This window comes from Triturus cristatus, chromosome 5_1 (genome assembly GCF_964204655.1).
Source record: "Triturus cristatus chromosome 5_1, aTriCri1.1, whole genome shotgun sequence".
NCBI classification, from domain to species: Eukaryota; Metazoa; Chordata; class Amphibia; order Caudata; family Salamandridae; genus Triturus; species Triturus cristatus.
The window spans coordinates 542,469,375-542,493,635 of record NC_140587.1 but is presented as its reverse complement, the minus strand read 5'-3'; the positions used below and the strand labels follow the sequence as shown (position 1 = coordinate 542,493,635).

Sequence of the window (24,261 nt, the reverse complement as noted above, 5' to 3'; positions counted from 1 at the left end):
TCGACTTTGCTATGTCTACTCCATACTCACTAGAAGCTTCAGATATTTTCTCATGTAAATTCTTTGCCCTCCAGGTAATACTTTTACACAAAAACAATAACTTTTCATCACAGTAGGTCCCTAATCTGTCTGGATTTATCGTACCAATAATAATTTCTTTGAAATCAACTTTCAACTGACACATTTATAATCTGTGGTTGAGTTTTTGGCTTTGTCATCTCTTTTATCCAATTATTCAACTCTTCTGGTGACAGACCTGCTGAACTCCCTGCTATTGGAGTGACATTTGGCCCTATTCTTCTTGGGTCTAATTGTATACTTTTTTGCGGGGTGTCTGTTATCAACTCACTAACTGGAAGATCTAGCAATGTATTATTCGCATTTGCCTGTCCATCCTCATTCGTACTACTCCTGATGCTACTTCTCGGTACTGCCAATGCATGCACTTTAGGCACATTCTGACTATCTTCATATAGTGTAACTACCGGACCAATTGTTAGCGGTACTGTCAATGCTTCTGCATTCAAACTCAACTGATTCAATTTCTGGACCTGTTCTAGTCTGACCTTATTCAACCATTTTGCTTCATTTTCTTTCATTACTTTCGCTATATCTGAGACTTGCGGAGTCAATGGGGTTCCCATTTGTGGGGCCCTTGGAGTCACTATCCCTAAATTCTTTTGATATGGCGGAGGTCATTTGTTCATAATGACCTCTATCAATTCATCATCATCAGAATCATTGCTATCACCTCTTACACTTGGAGTCTGTATATGGTTCCTCTTCTCCTTACATTTACCTTACCTCCAGTCTGCTCATCAACTGTTAAAACTGGTTACAGCCATTCCGTTACCACAGCTCTCCTCCATCTTTTCAGGTTTTTTACCCTACTTTCAAAAGCATATCTGAACATCATGCTCATGTAACCTCTGTTACCAATTCTATATTTTTCTCTCTCAAATGCCTCTACTTCCCATTCTTCCAAGGCTTCGTACTGAGTCAATCTAGGATTTGGGACTAAAGAATTAATTCGGTTTCTCAAATTCTGCAATATCATCACATTAAAAGTACCATGTTGCGGAAAAGCTAAAACACCATCACCTTTTGTATACTCTGTCCAGTTCTCTAACCACGTACACATGTGGTATCCTCATTCCAACATCATAAAAGAAGCAGGCGTCTTTGGAGGTGGAATCGGAATTCTCCCTCTAGGCACAATTGGTTTGTCCTTTTTGAAGAAATTATTTATTTTCTGCATCAGCTTCATTGTCTGGCTTCCTCCACTAATGGGTCTTATCATGAATAAACAAAAACAACCTTTCCTTAATTCCACTTATTCTATTTGTTGACTTTCGTCCTATACTAGCGCGTCTCACACCAACCAACCAATCAAGGTACTGCTACGTAAGCAACGTTTCAGCCAATGCTATCGCGGCTCACATCAACCAACCAATCACAACCCAGTACACGTCCACTGCCTGACCAATGTCAGCGCGGCCTTTTCTGACGTCAGTATTACTCTTTCTACTGACCCTCCCTTTTACAAAATTTTCACCGCAATACTTTTCTATTTTTACTCAAATTAAAATTCAGTTAGTAACGACATAAAACAATGCTACCTTGTCTGTTCCACTAAATAAAGATATAGTCTTCACTCTTCAAGAGATTTTCTCCCTACGAGTTCTAATAACGACCAGTGTTATTTTACCCTTCAGACAAGCTCCAGGTGGAACTATTACTCCTCTAGAGATAAGGCCAAAATTTCACAAGAGGCCGTTTTGATGTGTAAAGGAGTCTTGCTATTCTCTTGGGAATAAGGCTAGAGTTTCGGCTGTGGACCCTTCACTATTTAGACACTCTGCTCACATACAAACATTTGCCTAATATAACACCTACAGCCCTCCATAGATCTTAGGTATCATTATAACAGACAAAGTACTTCTGCAGTGTGATTTCTCTACCACTCTCTTCTTCTGCCTACTTCAGGCTATATTCCATTTCCCGGGATTCCTCAGGTATCTCCGTACCTGTACTTCTAGACAACATAGAACATGGCACTAAGTTTCATGTTAAGAACATATAATCAATAATCAATAATCATCACCAAACCAATCAATAATTAAACTGTCCTCTGCTACCAAGAAACTGATCTAGCGCCAATACCAAATATTGATCAGGGGTCAATAATCAATAACATCATAACACAATGGCCCATGCACATTCACACAGAATCTCTGATGCGCTGGGGTCAATTTATATGTCCAAACATTTCTTTCCTTTTTATTGATTCAAATGAGACATCTTATAATAACTAATCCTTTTAATATCAACTTTCCTTCTATTTGGTCGATGGACCAATTAGTTGAATAGTTGATGGCAATGATAACTACTGACTTTATCAACCATTGAGTCGATAAAATGATCACGGACTCTCAATAAAGTTAATAATGCATTTTTATCTCAAATATTAAAGGATTAATGCTCAGTTGCATTTGGTCACAGATTACAAACACTAAATCTCACAAAAGTAGAAATCATATATGAAATATAAACTCATCCAAAATTAAACAATCACTTTATGCATTGAAGGAGTGGATAGAGTAAGAGACAATAGGTTCAGCAAATATTTATGCCAAACATAATATACCTAACGGAGGGATAGATGAAGAGACAATAGTTTCATCTAAATAATACATAGCAATAAATCATTGACGGAGTGGATAGGTGGAGAGACAAAAGTTTCAGTGACAAAATACATTTATATTTAGATTCTTAGAACGATTTTCTAGCTAAATACAAACCTATTGGTCTGTAGGGAAAACCACACCCATGGTCTAGGGAATGGTGAGGGTTCCCCAGAACAGAATCAGGGAATAAAGGGTATAAGGACAGGAACAGGACAGGTCAGGTACAGCTAGGCCTCTCTGCAAACCGACGGAAAGTGACACATCTCCCCATTTCTCTCCTGCCAGCCTAAGCTCTAAACCACACCCCTAAAGGCAACCCAGTTATACTCTAAAATTGACATGTCCATCCCACAAGTGTTGCAAACTATCATCAAACTTGTACAGGGATTGGTGGACTTGGGAGGTGCAGTTGTTACACCACCATGATTTGACCTTTAATTCAACAGCTTTATTGTTATACTAGTTCCCAAGGTCTGAATATTAGTCCGTTCCCACGTTCCCCACAGAAGATACACATTTTTAACAATTCTCTTTCATTATATATTAACATCATATGCAGTATGCATCTCCAGTCCCACATCTGAGTACAGCATTTGGCAGTTGTCTGACACTCTGGCCTTTACACTTCTCATGTCATCTGCCGTGCACAGCGCGTGTTGTTTGCCTCATGACTGAGGCCTCACTCCTGCAAGCTCTCCCTCCCACATTAGCCAATTTTATAAAGATGGTTGCTTCATTCAGCATACTAAAGTAAATGAAAATGAACATTTATTAATTATACAATAATGAAACCTTCACTGTTTACCACCCACCTTGCACTATTCCCCATTAAATGTTACCTAGCATAAGCTTAGTGCAAAAGTGGCATTAATAATTACTTTAAAGCAGGATGCATCACACAAAATACTGAGGCACATGTGGCCTATTCATGCAATTTCTCTGTTTTCTTTTGAAGCACTAAAGTTATTACAATGTTATTTATTTACGTGTCAGTTTAGACATACGCAAAGCAGTTCCCTTGTGTTCATGTTGGGTGTACATTAGTTTTATGACAATTACTTATTATTAGTACATATTATGGGGGTATTAATTTGAGCAGGTTTCATTTTTGCAAAACCCTGCTCCATCAGTAATGTCGCAGTTGTGGTACTGACTGCGTTTTAAAGCACTACGATGTAACGCCTGCGTTGTCATAGATGTTTCTCCCTGACGGTCCTGTGGTAGATGGCTTGCTGAGTCAAGGGTTTCTGATAGTGAAGCCAGCCAAGATTTTGCTGTCAGAAGCCGGCCTTTCTTCCACTCCAGAGGAGACAGTGGAGCCACAAGGATACTGATTTTGTCATTTGTTGTGGCATTGTCAACCCCTAAATATTGTTGATGGTCTATCAGTATACAGGAAGTAAGGCCTTTCTCCTTCAACCAGGTGTTTCAGATACATTTGAGGATAAAATCTTGCACAGAGTATTTATTTTAAATGGAACCTCACATAAAAGATATAGTAGTGTATTTTCTTTATTCAAAATAGTGGTAAATTGACTCCTTTTTTATGTCTTACCCTTGTGATGAACCACTTTCCCCATTAAAACTATCTTCTTTGTCTTGTTGGTGACTACACCACTCAAACCCACGACTGCTTGTGTCTTGATGTTTCACTTTATATAATTGTGTTGTTAATATCACGCCACCAGGTAGAGTCAATCTTTGCAAAGCTCATTTTGCTGTACTGAACTAGCCTGTCTTCAGCAGTGACAAAGTGATACTCTTTGCCCACTATTCATTAATTCTCAAGGTACTTTCTACATTACACCCCAACTAGGAGCTCTCGATCGTTGTATTCTTTCACCCTGGGATCAGTGCTTCTGGGCAGAGTAGAGTCTATACAAATGGATAGGAGATGTGCTGGGAAATCATTCACTGCAAAAAGCAGTATGTCATAATCCTAAAATGTCATCTACGTTCAGAGACAATGAACCTACCAGGATTTGTCAGGACCATTATCTTCAATTAGTTGCTATGTTGCATCTTATACACAATGGAATAGAAATGCTTCATCGAAAAAAATGCAGCTTCCCTTTTCTTCAAGAAACACACCATGCTGCCAGTTTACAATGGTTACTTTTTATTTAAAAAAAAAATAGGAATGGCAAGACTAGTCTCAAGAGATAGGACGTTTTGATCCTTGAGTGGCAAATTGAATAGTTAATTATGCTTTTCTCCATAACATACTTCTTTATTCATTCTTTACTCAGCTGGGCTGCTAATGTGGCAGCTAATGTCCTCCAGTATAAAGGTGTTTTGCTGCTGCAGAGTGTGCATTTTGTAAAAACACAGGGCATGCAACCACAAAACACCATTTTACAATGTATCGAAGCCCTTTTTGCAAGTCAGAACAAGCATTGGCAATGCCAATGGGTCTGGCGTGTGAAAGAAAGTGCCTTTTGTGCCATTGATGGATTTAGGCACCTTACATCTTACATACACACTGTCACTCATCTTTGCACTCATGCATCTATTCATCCACCCACTGATTCATTCTTGCATTTACCCTCTGACACAACCACAAAGAAACACACACAAACCAACATCATATGCTAGATAAAAAGAAAACAAGTAGAAAAATAAAGCATGCTACTGTCTGAACACAATGGGCATATGCTTGCAATAATGAAACTAAACATAGCAGCGGGTGTCTGTCTTGCAAAGGACCTAACAATCCATGCATTTTAGTGTAGCTTTGGGCTGGCAAACACATAACTGCACTTTGAAGCATAGTGTCCTAGATAACTGCATATTTATGGTGTTTGTTGTTCGCTGGCAGCAGCACAGATGGTTGCCATCCCATTCTGTGCTACTGCCAGCGAAAAACAACCACCATAAATACCTAGCTATCTAAGACACTTCAGTAGCAAGAAGGTCATGTGTTTGCCCCTGAAAACTCAAGCTCAAGCAGCTTGATAATTAAACGAAATCACCACAGCTGTGTGGAGGGCAAGCACTTTTTTGTGGAAGCACACAATGTCTGCCCAATCAAAACATGAACTCCTGGTTCCCCAACATGTGGGCGGAGCAAAAGCCCCTCTCCTGGTAGTGCATCTTAAATCCCTGTTTTACATTAATCAACTAATGTCTGGTGAGAGCTGTGCTGTAAACCAGACTTTAAAATATTTCTGAATCATAAAAGGGCTTTTACTATAGCCTTATAGCCCTCCGTAGCGGGCTATACCGGCTATTAAAGGCCCGCTGCAGCGTTTAAGGCCCGAGCCGAAGGCGAGGGACTTTAACAAAAGCAGCGGGACTTTAATAGCGGTATAGCCCTGCTACGAAGGGCTATAAGGCTATTAGAACATTCTGCCACTAGAGGGCAGAATGTTCTAACAAATTAAACAAAGGCTTCTCGAAGCTCGAGGAGATTTAAATCCCCTCGAGCTTCGAGAGGCTTTTGTAAAACATTGGAATGTTGCTCTGCGGGCCTTTACCGGCCCGTAGAAGCACGGAGCACTCCATTGTCTATAATGGAGTGCTCCACATTCCAATGTTCTAATATTCCATATGAATCGCAAATAGGAGGAGGTGCCCCCTCCTATTTGTGAGTCACAATTGAACAAAGCAGTTTTTTTTTTACCGCAAATGCAGTTGCAAACCATTGATCAGTTACTGACCTCCAAGTTGGGGTGATAATCATTCTCAAAGGGGAAGCATGTCTGTGGGACAGCTTTTTCTTTGAGAAGTATGTTGTCGGCCTTGAGGGAGCACACGGTGGGCCAAAGAACCATAGATGCTCTCCCGTGTTCCCCAAAATGAAACATATTGTTTATTGGGGAGAGGGTGTAGCCTTATGACTAGAGTGGTCCACCTCGAAGCTGGGTAACCGAGTTCGAGTCTCGGCAACGACACTCAACATCCTGTGATTCCATGCAAATCACCTAATCTCCCCGTGCCTACAAAAAATGAATGTGTCCATCTATAACAAAACTGGTGCTCATGTAAAGCACTCTGATACCCGATGTCTCGGGTCTAGTTTGCGCTATATAAAACTCCCCCAATTTTTTTTTTTTAAAGTGGCACCTTTACTGGCCACTGACTGCTGTTTGGGAATGAAAATGCAGGTATAGGGGTCTGCTGTACTGTGGGTAAAATAAAGGTTTCATTAATTAGTATTGAAAGAGCACCTCACCATTTATAATACCGAGAGGACTACTGTGTCTCTATCCTGTTAGCAGCTGGAATATTCTGGTTTCACGGGCGTCACTTGAGGCACAAGTGTGCTTACATTTGCAGATGTGCACACAGGAGTGTCTCTACAGTATGTAAAATCCTTGGTTCATTTGTGCATTTGGAAATTTCAAAAAGCTCAACATCTGGTTGAAGTGCTGTAGTTTCTTTCCCTTTGTAAATCTACCCATTTACGGAATTACGTATCACAATGTTTAAATATCTAATGTCACAATTACTTTTAAATGATTTAATTTGTTCTCTGTTTTTATTGTTGTTCAATAGCCCAAATCGGAAACACAGAAACGGAACTGAAAAAACGTGCCCAGGAAAACCCTGATCTTCAAGATGCCTATATTGCGAAGCAGAAGCGCCTTAAAGTAAGCTTGCACACACCGGTGTGGTGTCAAATATTAAATGTGGTACAAAAGAAATTGGCTAGTGATTGATTGTTTTTCTTTTGGCTACTGAATGTAACTTTAAACCATACAATCTCGAATTCTGCAAGCTGCAAATGTGAAAAAGATATTTGCAAATGAGTAAAGACATGAAACGTGCAAATAATAAGACCACCATTTTATGAACCTGATGATTCAAACGTGTCCCAGGATGGAGCCGTGTCTGGAACGGGTTAGCCTTCCTTGGGAAAGATCATAACTCACCAGAGGGGCATATTATCAAGGACGGCGTTAAAAGTATCGCCGCTTTAGCGGCAGGAAACTGCAGCTAAAGCAGCGATAATGAGCTTGATAATATGCCGCAGAGAATTCCAATAGAAGCCGTCCTTGATAATATGCCCCCAGAGTTGATCTGGGCTCAGTTACATGGAAATTATGTTTCCCTCTTGGCCAATATGATGCCACCAGTGTTAGCTGTTGCCCATGTGACGAATTTTCAGACCAAACCGTGCTGCATTTTATATTCTTTTGTGCATTTTATAAACGTTTGAGAAAGGGCTTCCTGCTTCCAGTTCTTCAGAAAGTACAGATTAAAAAATTCAGAGCAGCTCCGATTTATCTGCAGTCTTTGTGACACTGGAAATATGCTTCAAGGTGGGCCATTGTTTAACATCATTAGACTTCTCAATTCAATGTTGTTTTAACCTTAATTTATTGTGCAGCTCTTGAAGAATTGAGCTTTTAACCCACCATCATTCTTGTCCCATTGGGGGCGGGGGTGATGTATATTTGTCCTTTTAGCACGATTCTGAACTTTTTAATTGTGAATGTTTGGTTTTAAAAATTATCTTTTACGTTGCATTTTTAATTTGATTTGTTTTCATTGTATAGTACATGTGCTTTAATGGTCTATTTTGACAGAAATTAAGATTTTAAAGTAAAAAGTAATCAGACTAATGAATTAATGAGCTAGATTAAAGAGCAAGCTATACTATGTTATGTTGCCCTAACTAGGCATGCAGTCTCATCCTTCCACTGCACAGCTGAAAGTCGATCTTTGTTATCAAGGCCATGTTGTGATCAAACCATGTAATTGAAGGATTACAGATACATATTATTAAAAAAATAGAGAGAGGAGGACTGGATACCGAGTGAGCTTGCGCTTTGAGGAGGAGGAGAACGGGGCACAAACATTGGGGCATATTATCAAGAAACGGCGTTACAATTATCGCCGCTTTAGCGGCACGAAACTGCCGCTAAAGCGGCGATAATGGCCTTGATAATATACTCTAGAGAATTCCAATAGAAGCCCATGTTCTGGTGTGAACATGGGCTTCTATTGGAATTCTCAAGAGCATATTATCAAGTCCATTATCGCCGCTTTAGCGGCAGTTTTCTGCCGCTCAAGCGGCGATAATTGTAACGCCGTGCTTGATAATATGCCCCACAGTGATGTGGAATGGAGTGGCCCAGTGACATGGGCTCTGGGTGTGGAGTGCTATGTAAGCAAGAAGCTTCCCTTTCCGGAACATTAAGTGGGGTGCATTGGCTTTTGAGTTATTGGCTTCCTTTTGTACTCCTGTTTGTTGACGTTTGAGTGCACACAGCAAAGATGCGTACAGGAGCTACAAGGAAATGTAATTTCTGGAATATGTTTTATATCTCTAAAAATTCTGAAAAATAGAGACTTTTAATTAAAAATAAATATGTTGCGTCCATCCCTACAATTTGAATAGTTAAATTTATGTGCTTGAAAAGCAAACTTTGGTGTTGTCTTCTCAATAAATTGTGTTGATTTGTTATATTTTAGAGTAACAGTTGGTTTAACCCTTTTTAATTTGGTCCTTTCAGTCTAAGTTGCTGGAACATGATAACATCAAATACCTGAAGAAAATCCTTGATGAGCTGGAAAAGGTTCTGGATCAGGTCGAGACCGAATTACAGAGAAGAAATGAAGAATCACCAGGTATCATCTAATTGTCTAATGATAGACAACATTTGTACAAAGGAACAGATATAGGAAGGTTTGAACAAACCATGACAGTTGACATATGTACTACAAAGTTTAATTGCACATAGAGACCACCACCTACATCCACCATGCTCCCAAACAGCAACTTCTAAGCCCTTTTCCAGACCCTGCACTCTGTATCACCTACTGTCAGTCCAAGATGGAACTGGAGGAGATTGGGGGAAACAGGAAAATATGCCGGAACTATATATATATAATTTTTTTGAAAGAATCACAACACATGTATAGTGTTGGAGACATTGTGTCACCTGATGGTAGGAGCAAGTTGATCCACCAAGCAATTCTGGGTTAAGGTGCTCTCACCCCGCCTGACCTTGTGCCCCTGGGAGTGGCATCACTGTTCTGAGAACAATACCTTTAGTACTACTAAATTGGGTTATATTTAAAAAAAAAAAGTCTTATTCACAAAACCTAGATACAGTAACATTGCTATATTAATGGATGTATCTTTTTTCTTTCCCTGAAGAGACTTCCATTCCATTTTCTCTTATGTTTGTGGGATACTAGGCCAACCTGTCCCATTCCAGGGCCTATCACTTCCTTCTCTTCAGCATACAAGAACTATCACTTTCCCTTTACACTCCATCTTTCAACACTTGCTTTTCTGCCTTACAGGGTTGTTCCGCTTTTCTCTCCCACTCCAGGAAGTGTTACCACATTTTTTGTTCCCTGGAGGGATGTAAGCTCCTTCCATTTGCCTGGATGTACTGGGAATCCCATCGTAATTTTTAGCTCTCGCCTACGCAGCGCGGAAGCGCTGCTTAGAAAGACCTTTTGGCATCACTCAGCACTTTTGCTAAAACTCGTGCATGTTTGCACTGCTCTCTATGGGCACTTATGCACGTTTGGCGTTTCCCTTGCGGTAGCGAGCAGCGGCACCATCTGTTAGCAATGATCGCGCCTTGCTGCTCGCTCCCGGAAGGGAAACGCCAGCAGCACGCAGTGAGCGTTTGTCATTTGGTGAACGTTTGCGTTCCATTTAATTATACAGGCATGGCTGCTATTATCTTATCACTCGCAGGCTGTGATTCCGAGTTTCTTCATATGTAATTATTCTGAACATTTCTCGCTGTGCTAAAACGGGCTGGCTCTGTGGAGGAGGGAGATGCTGCCATCTGAGCTATGCGAAATACAAAGGACGAAGACTAGAGCTGCTGCGGCGAACCGGTTCCGTGTGACGAGTCAGAGCGGCGCATTCTCAGGGGTGGTAAATGCGCTTTGTGGATTCACTCACCCCGCTTTACAAGAAACAGAACCTTGCGCTATCACCGCCGGGGGACTGAGCTCGGTTAGAGGATCATGTCCTGTATGTAATTACCGGTCTCCAGCAGTGGGAGTGCCCAGCTGCAATTCAGGACTATAACGGTTTATCAGCCTGCACGCGGCCTCGCTTGTTCCTCAGACACCGGTATGATGCCGCGCACACAGCTATAGCATTTCAAAACTTAAGGGAATGACGCGTTATTTACGAAGCCTGCCACACCGCGATAAAATTTCGCTGCTCCAGCACATCATTAGTTTGTGAAAAAGTTACAGCCGTGGCAATATTGAATATTCATTTGTATTGTCGGCCTTTGTTATTGATGTCGGACGCGCCTTTGGTGCATGTGGTTCCCAAGCATCGGTCTGCCCATGTCTCCCTTGCCTGCGCTTCCCGTCATCTCCATGTTTGCCCACAGCTCATCCACCTTTTACCTAATCTTTTCTGTCTTACAATGTAGCCTAATAGACGTGTGTCCTTCTCAATACCGCGCCTTAGCCCCGTCAGCGCTCCCCACACATAAAATAACCCTATCCCATCATGCTTTTCCCCAAATTAGCCGTACCGTATCAACTTCAATCAGCCTCCCACCCTCTCGCACATCAGCACATAACCCCTTCGGAATCCTTTGCACTTCATCTTGCAGTCCCCCCCCTTCTCCAGCTTGTCTTCCTTTAAAATGTTTTCTAAAATCAGCCATTGCCGTTCAGTGTTACATTTGACCCCCTTAAAGCCGTGACCGCACGCCACCTCAAAAAGCAATCTGGAACTGTAGCACACTCGCCTATACTGCCATTAATTCAGCATTTATTTGTTTCGCAAACCTAATGTTTTCTTGGAATCTAAATAGTATGTTGCTGTTCCGCAAATGAATAGGACTCATTTTATTTCACTAACACGATCGGTAGTGCTAATTGGTATTAAGTAGCTTACTTACCCCAAGTGTTGGTCCTAGGGGTAGAGGGTGGGCAGTTGGACTAAGGCACTAATTGGTTCCGCGGTTAATGATTGGCTAAGATGGAGGGAATGGCAGAGGATCGAAGATACAGATTTCCCAACACCATTCGAATGGATGAATTTATAGGAGAACAAATGTTTTACTGTTTTCTGTTTGTTTTCTTTTTGCAATGTTTATGTAGTGCCAACTCGACCTAAAGATATTGGAGCGCTTTATGTGAGCACCAGTTACGTTTCAAAAGGATACATTAATTTTAGGTAGGCAGGAAGAGATTAAGTGATTTGCCCAGAATCACAGGAAGTTTTTTTTTTTTTGGCAGGTTTATATAGCGCGAACACGACCCAAAGGTATTGGAGCGCTTTACATGAGCACCAGTTATGTTAGACAATGACAGATGTTGAACCGACGCCGAGACTCGAACCGGGTTCCCCCAGTTCCAAAGTGGCCAGCTCTGGCCATTACGCCTGCTTGGTGACAGATTATCAGGGGGCGCACCACTGCCATGCCAGCCACACACTAGGGGGCTGTGTGTGTGTCCGGCACGGCAGCACTGTTTGACAAAGGGGTACACAACTAGAAAATAAAAGGTTCCAAGAGAGACACAATCTCACGATCATTTCAAGCGTGCACAACCGGTCCATCCATCCAGAGACCGCTGAAGCTTGATTAACCAGGATGCACGTGACTGTCAAGTAGGTTGTGAGTGACAACTTCAGGCTGTCTTTTTATTCACCCGTGGGTTGTGTTCAGGGACTTGTAATTTCACTTTTGTTCACCACAAGAATGAGCTAAAAATCCCACAAATCTTAGTGCTATTTTGCGGAAAACCGTGACTTTCAATCAATCAACTAACTGCACTTTTATAGCTGCAACCTGTGGTTCTACTGTAAAACTCTACAGTAATTGGTACGTAGTACTGCACCTGCTGCTACACCCTAACTTGACTGTATGGCATGAGAAATGCGCAGTGCATTCTGGTTTGTTCTCCACGATGAGGGTTAATTCCAAATTAAAGCCATTAAAAACATATACAATTTTGGGTAATTTACATAAATTCAGTTTCTTTGTTTATGGTGCATTGGCTAGTTAGTCAAACAAGTCCATTGTTTGAAGAAGCAAACGGTAGCTGTTAGGAGCGGGGCAAGGGGGTCGGACACAGAAGATTTGAATCCGGTTCACCTCAGATTTCCCACATTGGCATCTCCGTAGTCCAAACCTTTGACTTTTGTTTTGGCACTTCGATACCTTCCATTAATCCACGAGCACGCGTTGCATTGTATAGTAACGCGCACGTGCCAACCAACATTTTAAAAGGGGAAAGAGGGAGATTTTGACAAAAATAAATCAACATAAATCATAAATGACCCTAAATAAATAAATAAACCTGACAAATCAAAGGGGTGGATTTCCTCCATTGACTCAAAAGAAAGTAGACCGCCAGAATAAAGAAATTTTGACTTTAAAAATGGGGATTTTCCCACCTCAGTCAGGCTTGATTGCATGTATGTTGTGAGGGTATTTATACAGCTTTTCTGTGTGCTCTGCCATGCCTAAAGCGCTTCAGACTGCACCCTTTATATCGCTTTAAACCTCTCTCTCGATAGAGTAACTTTGAGTCAGGGTCATAGCGCCATTCACAGCGCTTGGTTGAAAGAGTGTTTGTTATTCCAATTTGGTCCATAAGAGACATGTTGGAAGTGCTGTTTAAATATTTGTCGCTGTGCATACACATTAACTGTTACATGCTGGGGATTGTGGGTCCTGTGATGTTAAAATGCTGACCTAATTTATCTTTTCATTAAAAATACACAGTGGTCGATGAATAGTTTCGATTGGAGTAGCTGTCAGCGTACCTAATACACGTGGGTCGTTGCAGTAGTTCCTTTCACCCCAAAAATTATTGTGGCAGAAACAACACCACATACGTTTTGTCCTCGCACATTAAGTGATATCCCAATCTTTGTCCCCAAGAAATGGGCATTGAGTAATTTTAGGTCTGGTGTTAGCCAAAACTTTTTATTTTATTAAAATTATGAATATATTATATTTATTTTTAGGGAATTTCAGCTCCTTGGTCTGTTGTGTTGTTCACATTTTTCTTTCTCCCACTAAAGTGTACAGCAAGGGTTCATGGGTCTTGCCATTTTAGTCATTTCCTCACTGTGAGTGGGGCCATTTTTACCCTATCACAAGGAACACTTCTGCACGCAAAGTTGTTCCTTTCATTGCCAGGGGCTACTGTGGCAATGCTTTTTAAGACTCAAAAATATTTTTTTCTCAGTTTCTCAAGCTCTGGCTACTCCCACAACAGTGCTTTATAAAAGTCATGGCAAAAACAAAAAAGTATTGCTAACCCTAAGGCAGACGGCCAATGCCTGAGCAATTGACTTTGCCAATACTTTTTTAACAGATTAATTTTTAACTTGTATTTAACCCATCAATAGTCTGTTTCGAATGCCCATTTGCTTTCTTGTACAATTTCAAAAAAATAAAACTCAAAATGAGGATCCACCTTCCCAAAAGCCTCCTTGTTTTTACAGAAGAGCCGCTATCTCTTTCGAAGGTTCCCTTTTACTGTCCTTTATTTCCAGCGACCGGCTATATCGCTTCAGTTGTTAAGTCGAGCCAACCATATAGCCAAGTTGTTATGATTACAAAAGACTTATTGTGGGTCTACCAAGAATTTGCAGGGCTTACAGCCCGCCCATAGCTTATCATTGGTTGGCTTTATTGTCACTCTTAATTGTTTGCTTCTTTTTTAATGGCTTTCATCGCCTAGCTGGAGGGTCTTGTCCATTCCCTGGAGCATAACATTTTTACCATATATCTAATTTGCTGGCTTCTATCCTTCCACTGATCACTTTTAGCGAACTAAGCTTAAGCACTCCAAGAAAGTGCATGTATTTTCCAGCTACCTCCCTCTTGTGCTTCTCCCACTGACAAATACCTGCCCCTGCACTCTGTGCTGCTATCTCCCTTGAGTTGTAAGCTCTATTGTGTGTTTCTACCATGCCAAATTTACTCCCTCACTGGTACTCCATGTTGCTTTTTTGCAAGTTTGCTGTTCTCCTGGCTGCTTTGTTGCTGGCTCTCATGGTCTGCTTTTACCGTACCCCTACCTACTTCCTATTATTTCCAAACCTACTCCTATGTTGCCCCTGACACCCACTATCTTTAAAAAAAAAAAAAAGATTAAATGTATTTATTTATTTGTGGAGGATCAGGCAGCCCATTGCTGCTGGCATCTCTATCTTAAACAAGCATTGGCATGACCAATAGGTCTTGCCTTTGGGACCTTATAAGTGTTTAGCCATGCAATAGCTGATGTTGTTGCACCAAGGATATTGTGCTGCATAACTAAATACTTATAAGGTCCCAAAGGCGAGACCTATTGGCTATGTTAATGCTTGTTTTGCTGGTGTTGTCCCTGAACCTTTCAGCATGTCACTGTCAATGTTGTCTCAATCTTCCTTCTCTCTTCAGTTGGGGTGATCAGTGTAGACGTCGTTGGAGTGACTGGTATGGCTGTGAACCGTGTATAGAATCCGAAGTTGTCTCATGTGGTCGATATGACCAGTTTGGCAGTAGTGAAAGTCACATGTAAATTGTGGTTGTGTGGTGCGCTACAGGTGAGTAGTGTGTGGGATGTTTCTGGTATGGTGGATAACGGCTTTTAAATGGGATACACCTAGGGGATAACAAAGTACCTTTTAATGATGTGTATATTCCTATAGACAGATGTGCTTTAGCAAAGATGTGAAAGTCCTTTATTTCTTTATTTACTTAATGTTAATGATGGTACAAACGCGGATAGGGAAAAACACAACTCCTGATGAATGGAATTGTATTATTAACAATTTATAACTGTACAGTTAGTAAATAATTGGTGATCCTCCCTTCTTTTCTACCACTTGATTTCCCTCATTATCATCCTATATCATCGTGTGCGTTGATTCACCGGACCTATTCCAATGCACACCTCATGGACACTACTCTTTTGCTAGTATTTTAGCATTTTGTGACATTTAGTCAATTATAACTGCAACCATCATGAATTCATTGCAGCTGTAAGATAGAGATTTTAAGGGTCTTGTGATGTAATTTGCTTGACTCCCACCGTCTCGTGAGCCCTAGAGAAAAGCCGTTTGTTTTTCACAGGGGTCGGGTATACTTCAGGGTCTGAATAGCTTTAAAAAGAGGTCTCATTGCTTGACTAATTGTCACATTATATTTCTTTGGTGAAGTATTTTCCTATTGTACTTTTCTTTTTCTTGAGTGATGTGGTTAAGTAGGTGGGAATTGGTGTGTTTTATTTCTATCATTAAAATACTTGTTTTAGCTTAGGCCAATTTCAAGGACACCTCTATTCAAGATGTTTGCACACTCCTATTGGGAAGCTATCGTGCAATACAACTGCCACAATTGCAGACTAACACATTTCTTTCCTCTCGAGCAGGATATTCCTCCAACTTCCCTAAATTTCCCTTTTCACTTAACACGTTTTCCTCTCACTTTCATAGAAGAAAAATGGTGACTATTCAGAGTGTATGGAAAGTTATTACTAGATGGGCAGATGTATATATATTTCCACTGAAGATGTTACCTTGCTGTTTGGCTGCATGTCAAGAGCATTAACAAATGTGGCTTCTGCTAGCCTAATTTCTCTGCAACATCTCTTCATAAGCATTGTTTGAAAGGCCTAGGAGCTCTTTGTCTTGTACATGTCTATTTAGGAATCATTTACCAGTGCCCAGATGTCATAAGCGATAACTATCTCACCTGAAAAAATCACAGAGGCGTTGGGAATTTGTTGGGTATGGTAATTATCTCTTATTCTCAGTTTGCCAAACGGATGGGCACAATATGCAGATGTTGGTGCATACCACACTAAAATTCTCATGTGCCGCGCCCCAGTAAATATTGTCACGTTTGACCTGCACTGAAGGAATCCTAAGAGACACAAATGGATTTGTGAAAAAAAAACCTCTAGAGAGTTACCCTTTATAAACAAAAAGGGACAGGGTATGTGTACCAGAAACAGAAGAAATTCCCTTTTCATTAAAAACCAATTATTAGTTCTTGGAAAAAGTTCTACATAGATGTATAAGTTGCCTCCATGATGTAGAGTGAAGGATAGATTCCTATGGATGTAACCTAGTCAGAAGAGGGTATATGAATAGATCCTCTCTGTCTATAGGCAATACAACCCTTGAAGACTACAAATTAAACTGCATCAATGGGTGAACAAAAAGCAATACTTTTCAAATATCCACAAGAAAACAAAATAAGCATGTTGGATTTAGGAAAGACAGTGTCTTTATTTCATTATTATTTGTATGACTAAGCAATAAAATAAAGCATGTTAAGTCATTAAAAATGTTAAAAAAGTCACAACTCAATGTTCTTAGTCCACAGTGTCAAAATAGTTATATTACAATCTGGTAATCAAAATTCAAAATATGCACATACTAAAACAATGTTGTTACATTAAGCACATCAAATTTAAAATTTCATAAATTCAGATCATCTAATACATAAACAACAACAATATCATGAGTGTTTTATAAAAATATTTATACAACAACCAGCAAGCTCAGGAAGAACTTGACTGGTTTAGGCAAAGTGTTGAAGCGGCGTTTCGGTGAAAAAGACAATATTCATCACCTTTTTCAGGACAAAGTCTAAATTTTCAATTCAAATTTAGATTCCAAAAGTCATATATTGGATATCCAGGAAGTTTGCCTTGTCCAGACTGTACTCTTTGAACTGCTATTAAAACCCACAGGATAAGATAAATTGGTTAAAAAATCTGTAGGGTATATTTCAGAGATCCACTCCAAGGGCTTATAAATTGCCCGCAATAAAAACGATTTCGAAATATATCCCCTCTAATGGTATACAACTCTATAACGCGTGGCCAAGATATTTAAATTCAAGGCAAATCAAGTCTTAATGGTCATCACTTCGGCACCGGGTACGTAAGTATCACCGAATGTCTGAGAAATCAATAAGCGTAACGGTAGTCGGTAGAGACTCTATCTCATGAGAGGAGGTAACTAAAAGGATTTACTACAGCGTATATCTACAGTACCATTGTGGATAACAAAACAGTAGTAACTCCCACTATAGAGTTGGAAAATGGGCAGAACAAGGCATGGATAGTATTGTAAGGTTAGGAAGTCTACAAACTTCTTAGTATGTAGGTATGCATAAACTGTGATCTGATCCTTTCCCATGCTGGGAATGGTCAAATATTTACTCCAATGATGGGCTGGAATAACTCCTCTTCTGTCACCACTTTTTGGGCTTCAATAAGGACATCTCTGCCGAGGCCATCGCTGCACTCTGACCAAAAACGGTATCACACTGATCTTAAAGAGACCGCGTTTTTTAAATGTGGTGCAGCTGTTTCATTCGGTACTTTAATTTGACACTCTTAGTGGAGAGGCGGACAATGCAGTATTTTGTTCCTCTCACGCCTGAAGCTTTCTTTCAGCATGATCTCTACCAACCCAAAACAGACCTTTGCTTGGTTCTCAGACTTCATTTCAATGTTTCTTGCAGCTTTTTACAGGATTTTCCTAGATCTGGCCCTCTTACTCTGTGCCACTTGACAGGAGGTGGAAGATTTTCTTCTTCCCAAAATAACGCGGTCAACTATGCACTCTCTGTCAATAGTCTTTTCCCAAGCCATACTTACTATAGTACATCCTGTATGTCAGTTCCTGCTTCTGCTTTACAAATGCCTGTTCCTCCCTATTTTGTCCCTAGTTAAAGAGCCTGATCCTGCCATTCTATGAGTTGCAAATGCTTTGTCAACTGTAGCTGTGTTTTTCTGCTTTCTGGTTACTTGTTCCTGGAATCCTGCTACTGCTCTGGGATGGTTCCTTCATCTGGAATCCTGCTGTTTCTCCTGAAACTTGGATACATCTCCTGGAATGCTGCTCTGCTACAGGAAATGTTTATGAACTCCAAAAAGTAGTAAATCTGTACCCATTCCTAGGAGTATTTTTTATGGTGCGGCTACGTTTTATTAATTGCCCCTGAAGTCTCTATCCTTCCTGTTCCTGGGGCACCAAAACTGGTTACTCTCCCCCCACTAACTGAATTGAAGATATCGAGGTATTTTGGCATTCCTCTGCCCAGTGTATCATCCTACAGATCTGCATGGTTTGGCCATGTTTGGAAGAATGCCGTACTGTAGTCAAGTTTTCCATTATCTCTAGCCTTATGATAGATGCCACATTTGTCCAAAATGCTATCCAGAGAAAATGCAAACTATATTGCTCCTATCCTCCACAACACTGTGTAGTGTTCGCACCCCTCAATTTGAGGCATGTAGTTTGCCTGTGCAACATCAGACCCTCCTGATGAGTAATCTATATGCATTGTTCCTCTGGAAAAAACATATTTCAAAGGGTATTCCTTCTTTTGGGATAAATCAATGTGGATCCACTATTCTGGGCATCAAATGTATAACGCTTGAAGGATGGGGAGAATTCAGGTGAATGCATCTTGTATCCTCTCTAACGAAGTATTCATGTGAGCAGCAGATGTGGATACAGGTGTTATTGTTATTTTGACATCTTTTTGTGATCAAATGTTCATGGTTGCAAGAACCATTGCATCTATAAAGTTAACCTTAAAATAAGCATGGGTCAGTGTGTCTTTTTGTCACCAATGAGGTTCAGGAACAATCCTGAATTTGTCATTTTAGAGCATGGTGAATTTCACTCAACATTTCGACAAGTTATTACAACAAATCAAAATTGTGGCAGTCAGTCATGGGGATGCACTATGGAATTCTGAGTTTATCAATTCCTACATAAGTCAGATACAACTTCTGGTTGGCAGATAAATAAATATGCCTTAATAGTTCATTTTCACCTCTGATTATATAATGATAATGAGTAAAAGACACAGATCTGACTCCCTCCTCTCAGTGATAAGAAGTAATCCATTCCCCGTGGGCACTCGGGTGATATTAGTCATTGAACAGGGATTCAAAACACCCCTGTATTCGGTCTCATGTTCCTTACCTCTTTACACACATCCTTTTCCTCAATTACTCCTTGAGGAATACGACTCTCTTTGTATAATCACCCTCATTTTGCTGGGCTGATGCTGCTGTTTGTTTTTACTCTGTGCATGGGGACACTGCTAACCTAGGACTCTGTCCATGTGCTCTGACCCCTAAAGCATGTGGAAATGGGTTACATGCCTGATTGGCATATTTAACTTACCTATAAGTCCCTAGTATATGGTACCAAAGTGCACTCAGTGTCTGTAAGTTAAATGCCACTAGTGGACTGCTGCACATTTTGTGCCACCACTAGTGACAATGTAAACATGTCCCCAGGCATGACTCTGCAGCCTAGTTGTGCAGTTTTAAAACTGCCAATTTGGCCTGGCAAAATAAACACATTCCTAGACCTAAACCTTCATTTTAATACTTATAATTCTCCCCTAAAGTAGGCCCTACATGGCAGGGTGCATGGTATTTAAAAAGTATGTCATGTATTGGTAGTGAAAACCCACAAAATCGTGTTTCACTGTGTGAAGGCTGGTTCTCCCATTGATAAACACTGGTTTACATTAAAGCACCTTATAATTCATAACTTCAGTTTGGGAATAGCTAGTCAACTGATTCAAGGACTTTTAGAAATCTGGTGTTTTCCTTCCTAAGCCAAATGTGCCTTTCTGCCGGTGTTCACTCTCACCTGGCTGTTATTGGCTCTCCTCCATGTATTGCTACCAGACATTGGACAAAGTGCTTGGGTGTGGGGAGATGTTTTTCTACTGACAGGTTGGCCATCTGGGCTGCACCTATGAACTTAATTAACTGCAAAGGGTGACTCCTCTGTTGCAAGCAGATGTAGTTCACACCTGGGCCTGCCCTCTCAATTGTGCTGCTAGCCAGCCAGGCACCAATCCCAGTGGGGGAGAGTCTACTCCAAGAAATGGTTTTGAGTAACCAAAAGGCAGAGTGTGACTAGTATCATAGCCACATCTCTGGGTGGATGCCGAAAGCTTTGCACAGGGAAAAAAAGGTTCTGCCATAATGGTTTTAGGTCTTGAGGGGCACTATAAGATAGTTTACAGTAAAACACACAGGAAGTGCTGCAAAGTGGGTAGGGACACCCCTGGGAATTTTTGCCAAATTGTTTACGGAGTGGCAAGGAGTTTCCCCAACCCACAGACTGGCACTGGTCATAACTGTGGCACACCCCAGACTCCAATGGTCAATTAGCTGACCTCCTGTTAAGATACAGGGACACAAAATTTGCAAGAAACCCACTTTCCTGAAGAGCCCAGCTGACCAGATCCAACTAGACCTGCCCTAAACCTTCCTGGAGGCCTCTACTGGAGTGAGTCCTGACCTCAAACTGGGGTCCCTAAGGTCCTGGGGCATTTTGATAAGTGTAGAAATGTACTCCTCCTGCCTAACCCTAAGAACTGGGACTTCAAAACTTTTTAAAAGATTTTTACTTGGAGAACTGACAGAAACTCAATTCTATGAAGATGCATTGCCACTGGACCAAAGATTCAGGTTGCTTCCGCTTCGAGCTTTTCTACACCAGCAAATCAGTTTGAGCTGGAAGTTGTGGAGAAGTATCTGGCCTTGTGGAGCCCTTTTTGACTACAGATTACAGCCTTGCCCCACTGGAGGAATCCGAGGTAATAAAAAGTTACTTAGTCCAAAAGTAGAAATCTGCACCGTGCGAAGGTGCGAAAAGTATCCGTCTGGCAAGGGACCTTCCTAGGGCATACATTTCGAATTTCTCCCACACTGAGCTTTCCCACCAAAAGTCTACAGCTTCACCAGTACTTTGTCTGATGGCTATCCGGCCTCATGGAATCTATCTCAGCCACTCTCTGTTGCCTTGCCCCACTGAGGATTTTTGACTTCCATTTGTAGGTCAGGTAACATTTAGGCCTTAACTTTGTACTTTCATCCAGTCTAGCGTGACCAAGTGTCTGCAGTTAGTGTTTTGATCTTTTTGGCACTAAAACGTAATTCAAACTTTGAAAATTAATATTACAGATTTCCTGGTTCCCCTTATTGGAATTACTTGGGGTGAATTACCATCCACCCCTACTATCAATCGATTTTGTAACACTTCTATAGTAGTTTCAGGCACTTCTAGCAATAAGGGTAAAGAAAACCATTTCCCACAAATGACAATAATTAGTTTGTCTATTCCACATGTATCTAGTCAACAAGAACACCGGAAAATCATGGGCCCTTCTGCATATGCATCCATGCATTCACTAGCGATTCGAGGTGGTATCTCTCTCCCACATACTCCACGGCTTCAGATGAGATCTGACTCTGTACCCTGGTCATGAAGTGCCAACGTTCATGTCCCCATCTGGCAGTCTCAGGGGGTAGCACCTCACGTCTATGGCACATTTGGACAAATATCAATATAAGTTTTTTTAGGCTCTGGGTTTTGCGCAGTTAATGTGGCTGTCCCAAACAGAGCTGCACATCTTTCCATATCTAGGTATTTGACAGAGTATTGCCACTTGTCATTACATTGCACAGGACATCCACGACGTTGCACCCTAGCTGCGATCTTTGACAAAGCAGCAAGAAGCGGCCCTCGTTCCCCTGGGATCCTTACACACCTACATCTGAATTGTCTTTCAACTGCAGATGTCCCATTGTTCCTAATAGCATTGTGGGTACTGTTCTTGTTTGTTCAGTTCCTATTGAATGTTTGGATTGTGTCGCGCGTCACTCATCTCAGCATTTCAATGCTAATAGCCCCAGGAAGCTGCTCCCAAAGCACAGTCTTGGATGCAGGAAAAGCAGTTGTGGGGTGGTGTCACAACAAAGACAACCTCATTATTGGTGTCCAGTCTAGATTTCAAGCTCACTTCTCCATCCTCTGTTTTTCAAACAACAGCCGAGAGACTGTTCTGTTTTGTGTACGAGTTTATGGCTTGTGGTCACTGGAAGACGTCACATCCGTTTATTGGAGATAAAGGCTTTCATTCTGATTGAAGGCATTCTTCCGCTTGCTGCAGGGCAGGGGATTCATCTTAAAACATGAGCACAACACAGGCAAAGGGTTACTCAGTCAATGTATCTGTGTGGACTGGCGATAGACTTAAGAAATTGGACCCTGTTCTCAGTTTTTTGCGACCCACTTGCCAGGATGGAACAATACACAGCGGCCATCTTGAATAAGGTAAAGCATGGCCTGCATGGGCTGGCTCCTCACTGAACTGGCTCCTCCCTTCTCTGCAGGAAATGGAGGATTACAAGGGTAGATATCTTTGATTCGAAGTGAAATGGCAAATGTCACCAGCTGGCATCTTTGGTGGGCAAGGATTGCCAACTCCTGTATGGTTTCCTCGTGATCCCCGGGGTCCTATTGTAATCCACACATGTCAATGCGGGCGGGGTGCAACAAGTTGTCCTTCCAGTGGACACACCAGCTTTGCTTTTGAGACTTACTTGAACTCAGCTTCCGCTTTTCACGAACCGCTCAGAGTTTATCCGTTTCTCACCTGGAGGGGCTTGTACCTTCTCTGGATTTCTGACCTCAGACGCGTGTGGCCAGGAGAGTTCGCGAAGATCATCTAATGAACTCGCAGGCTGGGAGTCTTTTAGCAGGAGGCGCTATAGTATCTAACTAGTTACCAGTATCACCTGCTGAATGGCACTCAAGTACTTTAGAAGCATTAAAGATATCGTATTTGCAACAACAATTTACCCGCAACACATTATTTTGATACTGTAAATGTGAATCTGACAAAGTCCTTAATAATATTCCGAATCGAGGCAAATTGCTGGAAGATTTCCATATTGCCATTTTAGTGATGAATAAATCATCAATACAGTGAAGCCATAATATTTCTTCTCTTTGTAACTGCTCACTACAATGTCAGCGCGGCTCTCTGTGATGTCAGTATAACTCCTACTACTTACCCTCCCTTTACAAAACATTTTGGCAATTCATTACAAACCTTTTTCAAAGGAAAAATAGGATTAGAAACAACATAAAATGATCCTGCCTTGTCTGCTTCACTAAAAAAGAGATAGATTCCATCGAACAAATAAATTCTTTCGCAACCAGTAGAATATTGACCAACGTAACTCCACTCTCAATCAAGTGAAAATTTTCTGGACTTTTTCAGCTGCGCTTTCTAAAGGTACCCAAATAAATCTCCACTATACTAACTTCATAATTCCCTATGCAATATTACCAACCTCTTTCGTTGCTCAATATCACACCAGCAAACAACGCACTTCTCAGTGTGTACCACACTATTCCTCTGCCCATTAGGCTAATAATATCCTGGGATCTTAGGCAACTCCATAACTGTTTTTTCTTGACTACATATAACAACAGCACATTATGTTAGTAACCAAAATTATTAATTCAAACCTATTAATTTGACAAATTATTTAATTAAACCATCAGTCTGCTACCAAAAACTGATCCAGCGTTTCAGGAAACTAAAAAATCTATCATCTGGACCCAAATTCAATACCACTACAGTCCCTTTCACGCTGGGTGAGTTTAAACGAACGTACCAATTAGCTCATCACTGATTATACCTATCTTTGGTGATGAAATCTTTATAAGTTAATCAGGGTTTGGCAAAATAATTTTAGAATGTCAAAATATCACAATAGAATAATCATCTCACCTAACTAATACATTACTCTAATAAAGACAAACTCAATTGTGAGTTAT

The 24,261-nt window shown here is 41.0% G+C and overlaps 1 protein-coding gene across 1 annotated transcript in view; it reads left to right on the top strand.

The window, feature by feature from the left end:
• GDAP1 (ganglioside induced differentiation associated protein 1) overlaps positions 1-24,261 on the top strand; it is a 92,417-nt gene that overhangs the window by 36,952 nt on the left and 31,204 nt on the right. Inside the window, exons 4-5 of the mRNA XM_085605418.1 lie at positions 7,185-7,279; positions 9,149-9,263. Coding sequence (XP_085461544.1) covers positions 7,185-7,279; positions 9,149-9,263 — 210 coding nt within the window. The remainder of the gene's footprint in view (positions 1-7,184; positions 7,280-9,148; positions 9,264-24,261) is intronic.